This window comes from Staurois parvus, unplaced genomic scaffold (assembly GCF_062004578.1).
Source record: "Staurois parvus isolate SC_StPar_1 unplaced genomic scaffold, SC_StPar_1.0 ptg000779l, whole genome shotgun sequence".
Classification (NCBI taxonomy): Eukaryota; Metazoa; Chordata; class Amphibia; order Anura; family Ranidae; genus Staurois; species Staurois parvus.
The window spans coordinates 225,601-246,775 of record NW_028318575.1 but is presented as its reverse complement, the minus strand read 5'-3'; the positions used below and the strand labels follow the sequence as shown (position 1 = coordinate 246,775).

General features: G+C 41.3%; 1 protein-coding gene across 1 annotated transcript in view; it reads right to left on the bottom strand.

Annotated features, from left to right (window-relative positions):
- The window catches only part of AGMO (alkylglycerol monooxygenase), a 299,706-nt gene that overhangs the window by 166,735 nt on the left and 111,796 nt on the right, over positions 1-21,175 (bottom strand). The window contains exon 5 of the mRNA XM_089654571.1: positions 14,820-14,915. Within this exon, the coding sequence (XP_089510697.1) occupies positions 14,820-14,915 (96 nt within the window). The remainder of the gene's footprint in view (positions 1-14,819; positions 14,916-21,175) is intronic.

Genomic DNA, 21,175 nt, shown 5'->3' with positions numbered 1-21,175 from the left:
CAGTGGGGCTGAGCCCACAGCATGCGATACTTCGCTTGGTGAGGGAACAGCAAAGGACAGGGGCAGGTAGAGGACACGTGATTTCAGTGGGCTTGCTCCCGGGCCATGCCAACTAACGGTTGTGTCTGACGTACCCACCGACCGTTGGCTGTAGGTGTCAGAGGTGACCTGGGAAGAGGAAGACGACCGAGCCAACCAATCAATGACGGCAGGGTTGTCGGTGGAGACACGACCGCTGGATGACACCGGGAGCACTGGCCTCTGGCTGCGAATACTGCTGCCTCGACCCCTTCCTCTGCTGCCACGTCTGCTCGCTCCTAAAACATTGCCTCCTCTGCCACTCCTCTGCATGTTGTCTGACATACTATTTAATTCAACGATTAGGTGTCCCTGAGTAACAATTCTCTGGCACTCAGTAACAATTCTGTCTGTCCCTGAGTATGAATTCTGTGGCCCTGAGTAACAATTCTGTGTCTGTGCGAGTAACAATTCTGTGTCTGTGCGAGTAACAATTCTGTGTCTGTGCAAGTAACAATTTTGTGTCTGTGCGAGTAACAATTCTCTGGCACTCAGTAACAATTCTGTCTGTCCCCGAGTAACAATTCTCTGGCACTCAGTAACAATTCTGTCTGTCCCTGAGTAACAATTCTCTGGCACTCAGTAACAATTCTGTCTGTCCCTGAGTATGAATTCTGTGGCCCTGAGTAACAATTCTGTGTCTGTGCGAGTAACAATTCTGTGTCTGTGCAAGTAACAATTTTGTGTCTGTGCGAGTAACAATTCTCTGGCACTCAGTAACAATTCTGTCTGTCCCTGAGTAACAATTCTCTGGCACTCAGTAACAATTCTGTCTGTCCCTGAGTATGAATTCTGTGGCCCTGAGTAACAATTCTGTGTCTGTGCGAGTAACAATTCTGTGTCTGTGCAAGTAACAATTTTGTGTCTGTGCGAGTAACAATTCTCTGGCACTCAGTAACAATTCTGTCTGTCCCTGAGTAACAATTCTCTGGCACTCAGTAACAATTCTGTCTGTCCCTGAGTAACAATTCTCTGGCACTCAGTAACAATTCTGTCTGTCCCTGAGTAACAATTCTCTGGCACTCAGTAACAATTCTGTGTCTGTGCGAGTAACAATTCTGTGTCTGTGCAAGTAACAATTTTGTGTCTGTGCGAGTAACAATTCTCTGGCACTCAGTAACAATTCTGTCTGTCCCTGAGTAACAATTCTCTGGCACTCAGTAACAATTCTGTCTGTCCCTGAGTAACAATTCTCTGGCACTCAGTAACAATTCTGTCTGTCCCTGAGTATGAATTCTGTGGCCCTGAGTAACAATTCTGTGTCTGTGCGAGTAACAATTCTGTGTCTGTGCAAGTAACAATTTTGTGTCTGTGCGAGTAACAATTCTCTGGCACTCAGTAACAATTCTGTCTGTCCCTGAGTAACAATTCTCTGGCACTCAGTAACAATTCTGTCTGTCCCTGAGTAACAATTCTCTGGCACTCAGTAACAATTCTGTCTGTCCCTGAGTAACAATTCTCTGGCACTCAGTAACAATTCTGTCTGTCCCTGAGTAACAATTCTCTGGCACTCAGTAACAATTCTGTGTCTGTGCGAGTAACAATTCTGTGTCTGTGCAAGTAACAATTTTGTGTCTGTGCGAGTAACAATTCTCTGGCACTCAGTAACAATTCTGTCTGTCCCTGAGTAACAATTCTCTGGCACTCAGTAACAATTCTGTCTGTCCCTGAGTAACAATTCTCTGGCACTCAGTAACAATTCTGTCTGTCCCTGAGTATGAATTCTGTGGCCCTGAGTAACAATTCTGTGTCTGTGCGAGTAACAATTCTGTGTCTGTGCAAGTAACAATTTTGTGTCTGTGCGAGTAACAATTCTCTGGCACTCAGTAACAATTCTGTCTGTCCCTGAGTAACAATTCTCTGGCACTCAGTAACAATTCTGTCTGTCCCTGAGTAACAATTCTCTGGCACTCAGTAACAATTCTGTCTGTCCCTGAGTATGAATTCTGTGGCCCTGAGTAACAATTCTGTGTCTGTGCGAGTAACAATTCTGTGTCTGTGCAAGTAACAATTTTGTGTCTGTGCGAGTAACAATTCTCTGGCACTCAGTAACAATTCTGTCTGTCCCTGAGTAACAATTCTCTGGCACTCAGTAACAATTCTGTCTGTCCCTGAGTAACAATTCTCTGGCACTCAGTAACAATTCTGTCTGTCCCTGAGTAACAATTCTCTGGCACTCAGTAACAATTCTGTCTGTCCCTGAGTATGAATTCTGTGGCCCTGAGTAACAATTCTGTCTGTGCGAGTAACAATTCTGTGTCTGTGCAAGTAACAATTTTGTGTCTGTGCGAGTAACAATTCTCTGGCACTCAGTAACAATTCTGTCTGTCCCTGAGTAACAATTCTCTGGCACTCAGTAACAATTCTGTCTGTCCCTGAGTAACAATTCTCTGGCACTCAGTAACAATTCTGTCTGTCCCTGAGTAACAATTCTCTGGCACTCAGTAACAATTCTGTCTGTCCCTGAGTATGAATTCTGTGGCCCTGAGTAACAATTCTGTCTGTGCGAGTAACAATTCTGTGTCTGTGCAAGTAACAATTTTGTGTCTGTGCGAGTAACAATTCTCTGGCACTCAGTAACAATTCTGTCTGTCCCTGAGTAACAATTCTCTGGCACTCAGTAACAATTCTGTCTGTCCCTGAGTAACAATTCTCTGGCACTCAGTAACAATTCTGTCTGTCCCTGAGTAACAATTCTGTCTGTCCCTGAGAATGAATTCTGTGGCCCTGAGTAAGAATTCTCTGGCACTCAGTAACAATTCTGTCTGTCCCTGAGTAACAATTCTCTGGCACTCAGTAACAATTCTGTCTGTCCCTGAGTAAAAATTCTGTGGCCCTAATAACGTTTCTGTGGCCCTAAGTAACAATTCTCTGGCACTGAGTGAAAATTCTGTCTGTCCCTGAGTATGAATTCTGTGGCCCTAACTAGCGTTTCTTTGTCCCTAAATAACGATTCTGTGGCCCTCATTAACAAGTCTGTGTCCCTGAGTAATGGTTCTCTGTCCCTAAGTAACTTCTCTCTGTCCCCAATTCTCGTTTCTGTGGCCCTAACTCTGTCCCTGTCCCTAGTACAGAGCGGTCTGCCTCTGTTCAATGACTGCAGGCAAATGAAGATTTCCAAAATGGCCGCTATATATACCTCGACCATTACACAGTGCTGGCTGGCTGGCTGCTGATTGGCTGATGCGATCACATGTCGTTGAGGAATGCATTATGGGGCAGCGCGCCTTGTCTGCGCGCCTTCCCCGACATCCCCGCTCCGTCGCCGCACATGTCAGCCGCCATTTTCGGAAAAATTTCGATTCGCGCGTCCGAATTAGGCTGTTTTTCGGATTCGGCACGAATCGAAATTTTTCCGATATTCGACTCGAATTCCACTTCGGATACTTCGATTCGCTCATCTCTAATTATAACCCTCCAGTGCCAAATATTTACATATTGTACAAACTCTACCTTACCCTATTAAAGAGGAACAGTATTGTTTGGGACACAGTGTAGGCACATATACCCAGGTTTGGAGAAACTTTATGTGAGTGCTCAAACGCTGGACTTGGGCCAATAGGGAAAGGGCTTGACAGAAACGGGTAAACTATTATCTTAGCATTGCCCGTAGACAGGACCTTCCTAAGTATAGGGCCTAAGGGTCATTCTCAGGTCTGTTTGTAGGCATGTGCAGTTAGCTACTTGGCTACTAGGTGGTTCTGTATCAGAATAGTGTCTGGCTACAGCATATAGTGTCATCAGGTGTTAGGACCCTTTTCGGTAGAGACCTCCTGCAGTCCTGGGTGAGTTGTTATAGGCCAGGCTGGGAGGAGCCCCAGCAGCACTTGGGGAATGGGAGATAACCACCCCACACCTATGTCAATGTAACCAGCACGTGTAGGCCCTGGATAGGGCGGGAGGCCTACACCTGGGAGAGCAGGAGTAGACCTACACCTGGGAGGAGATGCCTGTAGTTTTTCTGTCCCTTATGGAGGTGAGAGATAGGGCCCATTGCATAAGGCCTTTTAGACCGGGCCAAGAGTTCCCTGTTTGAGACTACTTCCCTGGAGGGTCCTCGGGAGAGGTGTACCTAAGGAGGAGGTGACTACAGAGAGCTCAGTCCTGTGAGTACTAATGATCTCGGGTGGAGAAGACACTGTTAAAGTAGGATGGCTACTAAAGGTGCTGCATATGCTTTCACATGTGAGTAATGCAGACTGACCACTAAATGTGATTATCTTAGTAATTGCAAATGACTCTGGAATGTGTGTCCTTGTGATGTGACTGTTATGTCTCGTCCTGAATTCCACCAGTAAAGTGCAGCAAAAGTACTTTTATGTTTGGACATTCCTTTGGGGACATAAAGGTCAACGGCCAGGAATGTCGGTTGGAAGCCTCTGGCTTGGAGTGGGGCACAAGATGGCAGAGGGTTCGGCCTCAAGAAGATGGACAGTGTTCTAACTGGACAGGAGCTGGGGTAGGGACTTGTGTTCTTTGTGTCAAATACAGCCAACCATGAAGCCCCTCTGACATTTGCTTGTTACCAAGTGTATACTCTATTTTGGTACTATTTAACTTACACTATATTGCCAATAGTATTGGTCGGCCAGCCTTTCCACGCACATGAACTTTAATGACCTCCTTGTCTTAGTCCGTAGGGTTCAAAATTTGGGTTGGCCCCGCCCTTTGCACAAGGCTTTCCACAAGGTTTAGGAGGGTGTCTATGGGAAGGTTGGACCATTCTTCCAGAAGCACATTTGTCAGGTCAGGCACTGATGTCGGGGGAGGAGGCCTTGCTCGCAGTCTCCACTCTAATTCATCCTAAGGTGTTCTGTCGGGTTGAGGTCAGGACTTTGTTCAGGTCAGTCAAGTTCCTCCACCCCAAACTCTCTCCTCCATGTCTTTAAGGACCTTGCTTTGTGTACTGGTGCGCAGTCATGTTGGATCAGGAAGGGGCCATCCCCAAACTGTTCCCACAAAGTTGGGAGCATGAAATTGTCCAAAATATCTTGGTATGCTGACGTCTTAAGAGTTCCCTTCAATGGAACTAGGGGGCCAAGCCCAACCCCTGAAAAACAACCCCACACCATAACCCCCCTCCACCAAACTTTACACTTGCACAATGCAGTCAGGCAAGTACCATTCTTCTTGGCAACCACCAAACCCAGACACGTCCATTGGATTACCAGACAGAGAAGCGTGATTGGTAACTCCAGAGAACATGTCAAAAGTGCTATATAGTCCAGTGGTGGCGTGCTTTACACCACTGCATCCGACGCTTTGCATGGCACTTGGTGATGTAAGGCTTGGATGCAGCTGCTCAGCCATAGAAACCCATTCCATGAAGTTCTCTACGCACTGTTGTTGTGCTAATCTGATTGGCCAATCAGTGATCACATGCAGAGTAGTAAGCAAGATGTCACTTCTGACATCATTGCTTACTACGTGTGAAATCTGTGAATGATCACAGAGGTCACATGGTACAAGGCTATTCACAACAGCCTTGTACCATGTGACAAGCTGTGACCAATCACAGCTCACACAGTAGTTCTCAATGGCTGCAAGAATGCAGCCAGAGAGAAGGATAAATTATTGCTTTTACAGCCTTTATGGGTGTAAAAGCAATCAGTGTAAAAAAAAAAAATCTTTATCACCCTCCCCCCACAAGTAGTACAGTGTGACACTGTACTGCTAGCGTGACAGTATGTAAAAAAAAAAATGAATAATAATATAAAAAATAAAATAAAAATATTAACAAACAGGTTTAAAAATTATAATTTTTGGTTATAAACTAATTTGGGTTATTATTATTTTTTTTACTAAAAAGATAACGGAATAAATTTTGGCCAAGATTTATGATGAAATATTATTTATTTGCTAAATTTTATAAGAAGAACACTTTTTTTTCAAAATTTTTGAACTTTTTTATTTACATAGCAAAAATAATTTAAATCCCAGAGGTGAATAAATACCCCCAAAATAAAGCTATATCTGTCTCAAAAAATGCTAAAAAATTCATATGGGTACAGTGTTGCATGACCGCGCAATTGTCATTCACAGTGTGATAGCACTGAAAGCTGAAAATTGGCCTGGACTGGAAGGGGGTAAAAGTGTCCGGACCAGGGGCGGACTGACCATTTGGAAACTCGGGCACTGCCCGAGGGCCTGGGGTCAGTAGGGGGCCCCATGAGATGCCCCTAATACCTTTTTCATAGGCTTTTTTGAGTGTGGGCAAGGACACAGGGGCCCCATGATCCCCTATTGCCCAGGGGGCCCCATGAGTTGTCAGTCCACCCCTGGTCCAGGCTTGAAGTGGTTAAGCTTTAGCAATAAAACCTGGAAGCTGGTTGGTTTCTATGCAGAGCTGCACCAGATTTTGCACTCTCCAGTTTTAGTAAATAACCCTCATTGGGTCTACGGAGGTATGTCAATACCATAAAGTGGCATTTGAAACAGAACACCACGGAGGGAGTCACATGCTTCTCCATGCTCAGAAGTACTGGGTATTGTCTTTGGGGGTTAACAGAGAGGTGGGGGAGTAAGGAAGGTAAGTGTTGAGAAAAGGGGGATTAAAGCAAACCTGTTGCCTGGCCCTAAATGTGCAAAAAAAAGGCTTCCTTTAGAGCTTGTAGGCAATAAATAATATCTTGATATATTGAAAAGACTTTCACAATCCAACACTTCCAATTATTTACACAGATGGACAGTGGCCGCCATGTTTGCTCAGTATGGCCTCCGTTGGGGGGCATGGGTAGCCGGAGGAACAAACGCGGATTAATGACCATCTCCCCAGCCCCGCGCTTTGCAATGCCGGAGATAAATACTGATTATTGCACGCCAACTGTTTTTCTATGTGATGAGGCAGTTTCACACTTCAGTGAGCATGTAGCGTGCAGTTTGCCAAATTTCCATGCTATGGTGAAAAAGGAAAATATTTGGAGATTGGAAATGAAACACTCTCAGCGAGTCGGCCATGTTAGGATAATACGGAGCTCTGAAGGGGGGAGACTGCAAGAAGCCGGAGGGATGGCAACACGAAAGAGGATTTTCTGCTGCATTTCACAACTTTGTTGATGCGCGATAAATTTTAAGATAACTTTATTGTTAGACAAAACATGTTAGGGACACAAGCTAAATTTGATGTTTTATAAATAAATTCCACCAAACTGTGCTTTTTATTTAGGAAAACAAAGGAAAGTAAAAAATACAGCAAGTCCCAAAAGTCAGCGTGCATTGTAATTGGAAATTGTAGCTAAATGTACCTTTATTTGCAAAATATTAATTACAAAATATTTATAAAATATTAATATTAATTAAAAATATAAAAATAATCTATAAATAAAATATAAAATATTTCTCCCATCAGTTCATTTCCCACAGTTCACCTTGCATTGTAATTGGAAATTGTAGCTAAATGTACCTTTATTTGCAAAATATTCATTACAAAATATTTATAAAATATTAATATTAATTAAAAATATAAAAATAATCTATAAATAAAATATAAAATATTTCTCCCCTCAGTTCATTTCCCACAGTTCACCTTGCATTGTAATTGGAAATTGTAGCTAAATGTACCTTTATTTGCAAAATATTAATTACAAAATATTTATAAAATATTAATATTAATTAAAAATATAAAAATAATCTATAAATAAAATATAAAATATTTCTCCCATCAGTTCATTTCCCACAGTTCACCTTGCATTGTAATTGGAAATTGTAGCTAAATGTACCTTTATTTGCAAAATATTCATTACAAAATATTTATAAAATATTAATATTAATTAAAAATATAAAAATAATCTATAAATAAAATATAAAATATTTCTCCCATCAGTTCATTTCCCACAGTTCACCTTGCATTGTAATTGGAAACTGTAGCTAAATGTACCTTTATTTGCAAAATATTCATTACAAAATTTTACAAAATATTTATAAAATATTAATATTAATTAAAAAGATAAAAATAATCTATAAATAAAATATTTCTCCCATCAGTTCATTTCCCACAGTTCACCTTGCATTGTAATTGGAAATTGTAGCTAAATGTACTTTTATTTGCAAACTATTCATTACAAAATTTTACAAAATATTTATAAAACATTAATATTAATTAAAAATATAAAAATAATCTATAAATAAAATATAAAATATTTCTCCCATCAGTTCATTTCCCACAGTTCACCTTGCATTGTAATTGGAAATTGTAGCTAAATGTACCTTTATTTGCAAAATATTCATTACAAAATATTTATAAAATATTAATATTAATTAAAAATATAAAAATAATCTATAAATAAAATATAAAATATTTCTCCCATCAGTTCATTTCCCACAGTTCACCTTGCATTGTAATTGGAAATTGTAGCTAAATGTACCTTTATTTGCAAAATATTCATTACAAAATATTTATAAAATATTAATATTAATTAAAAATATAAAAATAATCTATAAATAAAATATAAAATATTTCTCCCATCAGTTCATTTCCCACAGTTCACCTTGCATTGTAATTGGAAATTGTAGCTAAATGTACCTTTATTTGCAAAATATTCATTACAAAATTTTACAAAATATTTATAAAATATTAATATTAATTAAAAAGATAAAAATAATCTATAAATAAAATATTTCTCCCATCAGTTCATTTCCCACAGTTCACCTTGCATTGTAATTGGAAATTGTAGCTAAATGTACTTTTATTTGCAAACTATTCATTACAAAATTTTACAAAATATTTATAAAACATTAATATTAATTAAAAATATAAAAATAATCTATTAATAAAATATAAAATATTTCTCCCATCAGTTCATTTCCCACAGTTCATCCTCCTACGGTTATTACCTTTTGTTCCACCAGGCCCTCCCTATTAGGTTGTAGGCTGCCGAGAGCAGGGCCCTCCTAACCCTTTTTGTATTGAACTGAATTGTCTCCCTTTATATTGTAAAGCGCTGAGCAAATTGTTGGTGCTATATAAATCCTGTATAATTATTATTATTATACAGGATTTATATGGTGCCAACAGTTTGCTCAGCGCTTTACAATATAACGGGAGACAATACAGCAACAATACAGTTCAATACAAAAGGGATAGGAGGGCGTGATCCTGGGAGCTTACAATCTAGGACGTTTTGGTTCTATAGACTTCAATGGTAACACTGCAGAAAAGCATGCGTTGCGTTTTTGCCGTGTTTTTGATGCGTCTTGTGTTTTAAATCTGCCTAGCAACAAAAAAATGTAAAAAATTAAAAAACAAAAATGCCACAAAAACGCAGGTGCAAAAATGCAACGCAAAACGCAGTGCAGGGAGACAATACAGTTCAATACAGTTCAATACAAGAGGGTTAGGAGGGTCTGATCCTGGGAGCTTACAATCTAAGAGAATAATAATAATAATAATAATATGAGTTTGTTAAATTTTCTTGTGTATGGAGACTTTTGGGACACCCTGTACTAATCTTAGCTACCGAAAGTACATAACTTTACATGGGGAAGGATGCCTTGGGGAATATTTTATAACAGTTAACACAACTTTCTCCAAACATTCAGTGGCAATTACTGCTGTTATTTAGAGCATACGAATCACAAAGATTCACCTGCAGTGAATGTTTGGTGAATGTTAGATTCACTGCTTTACAAATCTGCCCCTAAATTGTAGCTCCAATTTTTTCTCAAGAAAACATAAACAACATCTGTCTAATCTGTGTACATTGCAAGGGTTTTATTAAACTTTCTTGCAGATTTGCACTTTTTTCTATTAAAATTTTTAGAAAATGACAGCAACTACAGAGTGAAATGGAAAAGGTATTTATTAATATAATTTTAAATTGTTAATATCTATTTGTAATTAAAAAAAAAAATTACAACAGCTAAAGATTGAAATGGAAGAGATATTTAAAAAATCAATTTTTACATTTCAAAATGGCTTATGTAGCATTTTTATATGCTAAATTTTTTTTTATTTTTTTTTTAAGATTCACCTGCAGTGAATGCATGCTGAATGCTAGATTCACTGCTTTATAAATTGGCTTCTAAATTGTAGCTCCACTTTTTTTTTTTTTAGAAAAAGAACATCTGAGTAATCTGTGTACATTGAAAGGATTTTAATTAACTTTCTTGCAGATTTGCACCTTTTTCTATTTTAAGAAATTAATTTCTTTCTTTTTTTTTTTTTTTTTTGAAAATTAAAGCAGCTACAAATTAAAATGGAAAAGGTATGTTTAAAAATAATTTTTACATTTCAAAATGGCTTTTGTAGCTTTTTTTATGGTACATTTTTTTTAAAACTAAGTAAGGTTTTACCTTGAAGGTAAATATAATAAAAAAAACCCTTTAGTCCAGTTTAGGATTCCAGTCATTTATTAGCCTATTGTGCACTGCTCATGATTGTACTCTATGTATTTATTATGATGGGACTAGAACAAGAATGTTTTGAATTGGTTTAATTTTTTTTTTTTAGGCATAAATAACATATAATTAATTTGAATATTTCACATTCATAGTTTCAGAGATCACGTAGAGCTTTAAATTTACCAATTTTTTTTATTAAAGTGTAACTAAAGGCAAAACCTTTTTTTAATACTTTGAAGGGTTATAACCTCCGTCAGGCTTTTTTGCCATCTCTGCTGCATAGAAGAGATTTCCCTTCACTTGCTATCCCATCACCAAAGCAGGAAGTGAGAGGAAATCCCTCCAAAGTGAAGGAATCCCTGGTTATCACCAGAACTAGTGTTCCCATTGGAAGATTTTCCCTCTACGGCCCAATCTATTGTAACATGTTGGTCAGGCAGGAGCCCTATTATCCTGGAAGGATGTCATAGGACACCCTCCCAGGATCGCACACGCCCCACGGACCACGCTCCAGCGTGATCTGCCCCCCCCCTGTGTCCGCAGGCACAGCCAATGACAGATTGCTGTACCGGCCTGCTGCCGGTACCATGTGATGTCTGTGGCCAATCACAGCAGATCACATGACAATTGTGCACAATGAAAGGTTCTGATTCATGCATTTCATTTTTTACTATTGTGATAAGCTCTGTGATTGGCCACAGTAACCACATGGTACAGATTTTTTTTAATACTTTGGAGGGTTATAACCTCTGTCAGGCTTTTTTGCCATCTCTGCTGCATAGAGGAGATTTCCCTTCACTTGCCATCCCATCACCAAAGCAGGAAGTGAGAGGAAATCCCTCCAAAGTGAGAGAATCCCTGGTTATCACCAGAACTAGTGTTCCCATTGGAAGATTTCCCCTCTATGGCCCAATCTATTGTAATATGTTGGTCAGGCAGGAGCCCTATTATCCTGGGAGGATGTCATAAGACACCCTCCCAGGATCGCACATGCCCCACGGACCATGCTCCAGCGTGATCTGCCCCCCCCCGTGTCCACGGGCACAGCCAATGACAGATTGCTGCTGCCGGTACCATGTGATGTCTGTGGCCAATCACAGCAGATCACATGACAATTGTGCACAATGAAAGGTTCTGATTCGTGCATTTCAATTTTTGCTAGTGTGATAAGCTCTGTGATTGGCCACAGTAACCACGTGGTACAGATAGGGCACAGCTCTACCATGTGGTTAGCTGTGGCCAATCACAGCTAATCACAATAGTAAACACTGCATGAATCATTTTCATTAAAAAAAACTGATTGCTTATAACTGTAAAATTCAGTTACAAGCAATCATAGTGTTTATATTGTAAAGCGCTGAGCAAACTGTTGGCACTATATAAATCCTGTATTATAATAATAATAATAGTGTGTACAAAAAAAAAATCCTGATCACCTACCCAGAGCAGTACAGTGTTACTATGGTAACACTGTATTGCTCTGGTCACTGTATGTTAAAAACAAAAATGTAAAGAAAACGAAAAAACATTTAAATAATTGAAAAAAATTATTAAAACTTTTTTTTTTTTTTACATACTGTCACCAGTCAGTGTCCTTGATCACCACTACACCAGTATTATGAGGAAGCTGCACTGCACTGGTGACAGTATGTTAAAAAAAAAATTGTTGAAGAATACATTTTAATTTTTAAATTTTTCCAAAAATGACACTGTCAAAAAATTTGCCATTCCTCTTACTAAATACCGTGGACGGTCTACTTTCCACAAAAAGTGGTCATTTGGGGGGTATTTACACTGTTCTGGTGTTAAAAAATATGATAAAAATGATAGGCCATCAGTACATCAGGACTGATCGATTTTCAAAAACATATATACCATAGGTTGTGAACTCTATAATTTTCCCACTGATTAAATAATATACACTGATTTGGGCTATTTTCACCAAAGAAATGTAGCAGAATACATTTTGGCCTAAATTTATGAAGAACCAATATTTTTTTTGCAAAATGTTATAAACAGAAACAAAGAAAAATGTGGGGGTTTTTTCAAATTTTTTGTTTCTTTCTGATTTATTTAGCAAAAAAAATAAAAAAAAACAGCAAACAGCAGTAATTAAATATAAACAGTGCAGCGCTCAAAATGAATTAAAGGCAGTATAAAGTCAATGCGATATCCGCGGTGCTGTCTGGATTTGATGAAAACTTCCAAAGCCAAAGGGCTTTGATACGCATACACCTGGGGTGATTGTTCCTTCAGCTGAGGTTTAAAAGTTAGATTGTCTCTGGGCAAAGGATTGTTTGACTCCAAGAAACTATTCCTGTGTTGGTGGCATCAGAATTCATTGAGGAGAGAAGGTGCCTATACCATCCAGAGGAGGGATCATTACCATCAGTGTGGATTACCTGACGGACCTTAACCTCCCTGGCGGTATGATTATTTCCGATTTTTGGTGCGGAAAGCGGTACCATTTTTTTGGCATGGAAATATGTAGTTTTTTATTGTAGACTGTAATTTAGGAATAACTCACTGAAATCTGTCCGAACAAGAGTCTAGTAAACATCCCGGGTAGGATAAAACTTGAAACACGAAATCATAAATTATAATTTAATATATAATCATAAAAAATAATAATATAATAATATTACATTTAATTCAATAATATAATCAAACCAAAAACACTGAAATGTGAAATATAGCGCCAAGTTCACACATTGCTGAGCAAAGTCGCAAAATCGTTTTCAGTGTCTGATGAGGAATTTCCCCCACCAATCATTATCACTCAATTCTGCAAGTGGTTCTGATTTACTATCGCTGTTCTCTAGCCGGTCTAAAACCGCTTTTGACCTAAAGGGACGCTTTTTGGACGCCGTGGACTTTTCTTAGTTTCCAGGCAGAACATTCAAAATGCAGACAGGGCGCAGGACAAAGCACTTGGGACAAAATGTATGTGAAATGGGTTGAAACAGCAATGTTTTACTATGAAAAATCGTTTTGAAAAAAATGACATTTTTTTTAAATTTTCAAATTTCTCGCCGCCGGCGGTGCCCGTACGTCCCGACGTCACAGGGACTGGAACACAGGAGCCGGATGCCGGCATCTGCCGGAGGAGATGGCCGGGGACGCTGCAGGGGACACATCGCGGGAGCGCAGGACAAGGTAAGTGCTGCAGGGACTCCCTATGCAGCACCGCATGGTAAGCCCGAGTGTAGCTCGGGGTTACCGCTTTTGGTACAGACATTTTACCCCGAGCTACACTCGGGAATACCGTTAGGGAGGTTAAGGGGACCTCTGGACCTGATTTGGAGTCCTTGATGTCCCACCGTGAGAGGGATGCCCACCACCTGGTCTTTGATGGATCTGACATCTGGGATGATTATTCCTACATGCGCATAATCCATGCGTTTCTGGTGAGTGCGCATTGCTATTATTTGAAGCAGTAAAATTCTGGAAGTTTTCATCAAATCCAGACAGCACCGCGGATATCGCATTGACTTTATACTGCCTTTAATTCATTTTGAGTGCTGCACTGTTATTATTTACATTTATATATACATATTTTATAGGTATTGTGGTTACCTGGAGTGTTCAAGCTGCTGCATTTATTTAAGAGTGCTCACTACAATTTGTTTTAAAAGCAGTAATTAAATACCACCAAAAGAAAGCTCTATTTGTGTGAAAAAAAATGATAAAAATATAATTTGGGTCCAGTGTTGCATGACCACGCAATTGTCATTCAAAGTGTGAAAGCTGAAAATTGGCCCGGGCAGGAAGGGGGTGAAAGTGCCCGGTATTGAAGTAGTTAAAACTCCTTTTTTATTTTTTTATTTTTTTTAAAAACACACTTTGGACCCTCGAGGACACTTTCTTATTTGTTCATCTTTGGCCATCCAGATAAAATTGAAATCTGAATTCAGAAAGATAATAAAGAAAAAAAAATCTTTATGAACCGCACCCAATACCATTACTTTTATTTATGAGTGATGTAAAAAATAATCGGAATTACCTGCAAGATATAATACATATCAATTGGTTACATTTATCAGCCCAATCCCGCCCTGGCTTCTTTTTTTTTTTTTTTCTTGGCAGGGAACCCTATCTGAAATGTTTTCTCCTATCAGGGTCTAAGCGGTTACAAGATACAGACACATGTTCCGCCAAGGAGGAAAGAGTTTGATATTAGACAGATTTAACAAAAGAATGTTATCTAATTGAGACCAACTGGTCTCATTGTTCCTTATAAACTTAGCAATATATTCAGTAAAAGGAGCAAAAACCCCACAGATGTTTCTCTTTAAGGGAGTCAGACAAAGATTTCTCGTACACCATAAATCAGGTCCTACCCCGAAATTTCCAGGACAGTGCCCGGGGCGAAGAACGGCATTACGATAGGGAATGGCGCTCACCTCGGTGTGTATCCAGAATTGGTAGAGGAGATTAAACTGAAGATGGACGGCAAACACCGACGGGGGGATGACAAATGCCATCGGCCAATAGAACATCTGGAAAGAAAAAAATAAAACACATTTATACTGTAGCAGTTCAATGGTATTAACCCCTTTACGACTGCCTAACACATGGGGCGCTCGCAAAAAGGGTGGGCTGTAACGCCTGCATGCCGCACATGTGCGTCGCAGGGCGACTGATGTTTCTGTGCTGAGAGTGAGCTCAATGTGCGCTCCCGGCACAGAGGCCGAACTGTGAAAGACAGCACTTGGTCCCCGTTAACAAGGCCAAAGCTACCACTAGGCAAACTAGGCAGCCGCCTAGGGTGCACTGCTGCCTAGGAGGCAGCCATGACCACAGGTTTCCCTACTCTCTTCCATGTCTGGATATAGGGTTTAAAGAAAGGGGATTGGTGCTGGGAGGGGGGATTGGGGGGATTTATGCTAGGAGGGGGATTAGGGGTGAGTTTGTGTTAGGTGCGGGGATTGGGCGATTTGTGTTAAGAGATTTTAGGGGGGGGTATTTGTGTCAGGAGCAGGGATGGGGGGATCTGTGTAGGCAGGTGGGATTGGGGGTGAATTTGTACTAGGAGGGTGGATTGGGGGGGGGGATTTGTGCTAGGAGGGAGGATTTGGGAGGGAATTTGTGCTGGGAGTGGGGATTGGGGGGGATGTGTGCTAGGAGAGGAGTTTGGGAGGAATGTTTACTAGAAGGGGGGATTGGGGGGGGATTTGTTCTAGGAGAGGGGATTGGGGGGGATTTGTACTAGGAGGGGGGATGGGGAGGTGGGATGTGCTAGGAGGGAGGATAAATAAATAGAACTTTCTTTTGGTGGTATTTACTTGCCGCTGGGGGTTTTATTTTTTGCGCTATAAACAAAAAAGTGCAAAAAATTTGAAAAAAGGTTTCTTTGTTTCTATTATAAAATTTTGCAAACAGGTAATTTTTCTCCTTTACTGATGTGCGTTGGTGGGGCTGCACTGATAGGCAGCACTGATGGGCACTGATAGGCAGCACTGATGGGCACTGATAGGCAGCACTGATGGGCACTGATAGGCAGCACTGAAGGGCACTGATAGGCAGCACTAATGAGGTGGCACGGATAGGCGGCACTGATAGGTGGAACTGATAGGCGGCACTGATGATGGGTACTGATAGTCAGCACTGATAGGCAGTACTGACTGGCGCCACTGCTGGGCAATGATTGGCACAACTGCTGGGCACTGACTGTCAGCACTGCTGGGCTGCACTGAAGGGCACTGGTGGGTGGCACTGATGGGCACAGGTGGGTGGCACTGATGAGAAAATGTGGGTGGCACTGATGGGCAGAGTTGAGTGACACAGGTGGGTGGCACTGATGGGCACAGGTGGGCGGCACTGGTGGGCACAGGTGGGTGACACAGGTGGTTGGCACTGATGGGCACTGGTGGGTAGCACTGCTGGGCACAGGTGGGTGGAACTGGTGGGTGGCACTGTTGGGCACCGATCATCAAGGCACTGATGATCAGTGCCCTGATGATCGGTGCTGATCCCTGCTCTGACAACTGCCGGTTCTCGGCAGTACTTTCCCCACATTCTGACAGCGTGAGGAAAGTGCAGCCAAGAACCGGCAATTGCATTTCCCTGTGATCAGCGTGTCATTGGACACGGCTGATCACGTGGTAAAAAGCCGCTGTGATTGGCCTTTTACCACGTCACGTGATCAGCTGTGTCCGTGGGGTCATACGACGCCCTCCCAGAACTGGCTGGCCACAGTGTAGCCGTCATTCGGCTATCTGCGGTCGGCAACTGGTTAATCAAGCCCTCTGTGTCTATTATGTGCTTTGCAGCAGAGAGTGTTGTTCACATGGATGCATTTTTGTCACTTTGCGTAGTGTTGCACCAACATATACTGTAGCGTTTGGCTGGATTTACTGCTCCCCAAAAGCCTCCATTCATGTCAAACAAAATCATCTGCAAACGCGTGACACACACCTCACAAACTCTCCTGTGTTACGTTTGAGATGTTTTTAGAAATCGTTATTAGCTGAGAAGATAGTACAAGAATCCATATTATTATTATTTAATGCATCGCAAATGCATCAAAAACACATGCAAAACGCATCAGTAAAAATTTTGGATGAACCCCCTGCACATTGCTATACACCCTTTCTATCACACTTTGCACAAAAACAGGGATTTTTAGTTCACATACATTGCAGTACATGTGCAAGCTAGCAAATGCCTCCAAAGTAATCCCTTTCTGGCCAGTCCCTACTTTGCTCTGCAGAATGCAAATGCTTCAGCGGGTTGATTTACTAAAGGCAAATAGACTGTGCACTTTGCAAAATGCAGTTGCACTCTGCAAGTGCAGTTGTTCCAGAACTTAGTGAATGAGGTACAGCTTTACTTTGCAAAAAAATACCCAATCTTGTGCATGTACAAGAATTAATGGATTGGATGATGGAAGTCAGCAGAGCTTCTGATCATCTACTAAGCTCTGGAGGAACTGCTCTTGCAGAGTGCAAATGCAAATTGCAAAGTGCACAGTCTATTTGCCTTTAGTAAATCAAGCCTATAGTGCCAATATGGGGAAAACAGACTCAAGTTGGAGGAGTTTAGGTGGTATGATGGTGGCAGGTACATATGCAGGAGGGTGGGGAGGGTATAAGGATGGGCATTATGTGCAGTAGAGTACTGTGAAGGGTGTGATGGGGCAGCATGTGCTGAAAAAAATTGTGAAGAGTAAACACCTAACAAGGTTTTCAACCGTTCTCTACTCTTTTCAAAATAAAAAAAAGGCTAAAGATACATTTAAACACAGTTTAACAATTCTGTATAACATCTGTAAGAATAACACTATATATACAGATAATTATTTATCATGGACAGAAAATATAAGTGATGCATTTGTCGCCATTGACACAAGGCAAATTGTTTCCAGGTGTTGAGCTTGGGGTGTAGACATGGCCATTGCAGCCCTGTTGGATTCCACATGTTACAATTTATACAGAGGTGAAGGGACTAATGGACCAGGTATACACAGATAAACCCCATCTAATCTGAACACTTCAGGTCCAGCAAAAGCCTATCTCATGGGGGGTTGCTAGTGAAAGCGTAGTATATTTTGTATGGAGCTCAAGTTCTGCTAATCAGCTGCAGGTGGGCCTGAAGTTTCAACCGTTGTGCACCATCAACCTTCGGTCAGTCTTAACTCACTTTTCGTCTGCTTGTACCCTTTTCCAATTTATATGATTTGCAAAGTATCTTAGTGCTTTCAGGTGTTGCTACACTCCCCTGAAACACAATCGGGTGTAGAATGCCGTGGCAGGGGTTCGTCCACAAATCAAATCACATTAAGATCTCGTCATTCCTAAGTTCCTGGATTTACTAGGAGTAAAGGTCAGCATGCGCTAAAGTGGATGGAGGTCTGAATTTTCCATTTTTGTCAGGTGTGTCTTTTCATACGGAGGCGATATGGCTGACTCTTGATGAAAGCGAAGACGTAAAAGTCAACCCTTGCTGCTTGTGGCTGGTAAAAGGGCTTGTACTTGGTTTGGCACTTAAAATGTTAGATGATTTTGTACAATAGAGTTAGATAAAGAAAGCCCATTAATGGGGTCAAAGATTGTAAACCACATAGAGGCGGTGGATTAATTGTACTAAGGATCTCAAGATGTTTTCAATTCATGGGGCCCCTGCCAGTTTATTGGGGTCAAGCATTAGGGTCAGTGTACACAGATAGTTGTCCTTTGCTTCTCTTGTAGGTTTTTGAGACATTTTTAAATAATTTGGAATGCAGAATTTTGAACCTTTGAATTGAATCATATGCACATTGTGTATGATCATCGTAAAGGAAAGCATTAGTAAAGTCTGGATACCTTTTTGTTGTTGTTTAGATTTAGCCAGCCCCTATGGACCCCCTATGAGTAGTTTTTATATGTAACCCCCTCCTATATAGCTAGGGGGAGCTAGATTAGGTTTTGTAGGTAGAAACCCTCAATAGCAGCCTGGGCTAAGAAAGGGGTTGCTTCAGGTCAGGGCTAAGAAGCTCTACAGGTCAGTTCCTTGACACCTCCCCCTGCTCTAGAATCTTGGAGAATATTCTACAAGCAGTGGAAGGGGGTGAGGAGGGGCTGGTCTACACATTTAGAGGACCTTGGCCTATCCCCAAGCAGAAGGCTTGGCATGGGGCCAGGGCAGTCGTTAAATGTGTTGGAGCCTGCTCAGAAGCAGGAGAGTTTGGGTGGAAGATTAAATGAGAGGCTGGAGAGTAGTAGCCTGGGAGGGGGCCCAAATGGGAAGGGGCTCACCTACAGGCAGAAGAGCTGGAACGGAGAAAAACTCAGGATATCATCAGTCCCCAGAGTGAGGACCATCTGTGCAACAGGGAAGGAGCGGCCCAGGAGAGACCCTGAGAGCAGCCACCATCAGCTTACAGATAGGGGACTGAGTGAGTACACCTATACCCCCCTGGGTCAGAAAGGAGAAGGAGCATTCTAGTGGGAAACTGGATTAGCTTGCTACCAGAGACTGTCTTCTGTTTAAAGTGATAGGCACAGGATCCCCTGCCCAGGGATTCACCCAGTACAGCTGGATGAGGAGAGGATTCCTATGGAGTCTGGGGTGGTACACCAGGAGATGCTGGCTACCTCTCCAGAAGAGAATTTTTGCTGTTAAAGAGACTTGTTCCAGGTAGATTGTCCTCAATTGCCTTTCCCTTGGGCATCCCATACACCCTTTACCCCATCCAAGTTATTTGATTCCCCTAAAAAAACTAAAAAAAACAAGCTCAAGGACTAGTTGCTGTTTCCTGGATGCAAGTCTGTGTGGAAAATGCGTGTTGACTGGCTGTACAGGACTATAGGGGAGACCCAAAACTCAAATAAACTCCTAAGGAGGTAGTGCCACATACATTTCTGTTATGGGCCTACTGGTTCAGCAATGGCTTTATTATTACTTAAAGGGGACCTTCAGTCCTTCTCTTAGGTGGCTTAGCAACCTCTCCGGTGGTGCCATATATGGTGCATGCACAGATGTGCCGAAGGGCTCAGCCTGGCTTTTGGGTCCTGGCAAAGCCCTTCAGAACATCTACGCATGTGCAGGTGATTTTCTGTGCATGCACAAAAGTGGCAAAAGCTGAGCGTAAACTGAGATCTGAGTGGAGGCAATACATATACCTCCTTATACAAAGTCTCATAGGGAAACATGCTTAGCTGAGGTTTCAGTCACAGGCTGTATGCTGTATTTCCCATCCCCCTTGATCCCTTGGAGTTACCACAGATAGGAGAGGAGTGACAAAGTGGACAGCAATCACAACAGGTGCCTTGGGTTAAGGGCAACTATACATTATAGTAGGATATGCTTTGATCATTTTTCATTTCAGGGGTTTACAACCACTTTAATTTAAATTCAAAAGGTCTACTCATATGCAAGGATCTGCTTCCTGACGCTTGCATTTTGGACCTTACTCTCATTCTCTCTGTTTATTCTATCACCAATCAAATCCAAATCTCCAAGGCAAATTCCTGTTCCTGGCACATTGACACATTGGGCTCTTTATAAGATAGCAAGGAGCTTGCAGTGGGTATGTTAGCAAACCTTTATCCCATATTGTTCTATAGCAATGGCTGTATGAAGACCTGAATCCCTGAGCAGTTAGGCCTGTTTGATTTGGCACATCGGGTTATGAACAACATCAGGCACATTAGGTTACAAACAAGATTGGGCATATTGGGTTACGACCAAGATTGGGGAAGGGCCGCTGATAATGAAATTTATGTGTTCAACGCAATGCTTCATTTTCAATTTTGATGGGAGTATGCCTTTAATTGGATAGGCAGAGGCTATCCAAAAAGAAATCCTGTTTTTTAATGCAACTGGATTCCTTCTTTGATATTAATACTTTCGTTTCTTGGCACCTAAGTCAGAGTAAATGAGAGAGAGTTTTGGCAGAATGTCTTCGCCTTCAGAGGTGCCCAGATGTTCAGAGCACGTATCACACTTGTTAATACGCTCATTCCCAAACCTTAAAAATGCTTCTCATTCCACAAAGGTTATTAAATTTCCACTCACATCGATTTGCAGCATACTCCTTCACAGCTGTGGATCCATAATTTGGGACATTTATCCTCACACCTCTCTCCATGTGGGAGAAGACCTTGGACCAGGCTCACTCTTGGGTTGGGTAGTACGTATTATAATCTGTCACCTGCTACCAGTTGATAGGTTTCAGATGCAATGTGGCTTAGTGGTTAGTGTGGTGCTTGTGCCACATTGGGTTCCTGGAATCCATTCTCACCAGGGCTCTTTCTGTATGGAATTTGTGTATTGTTTC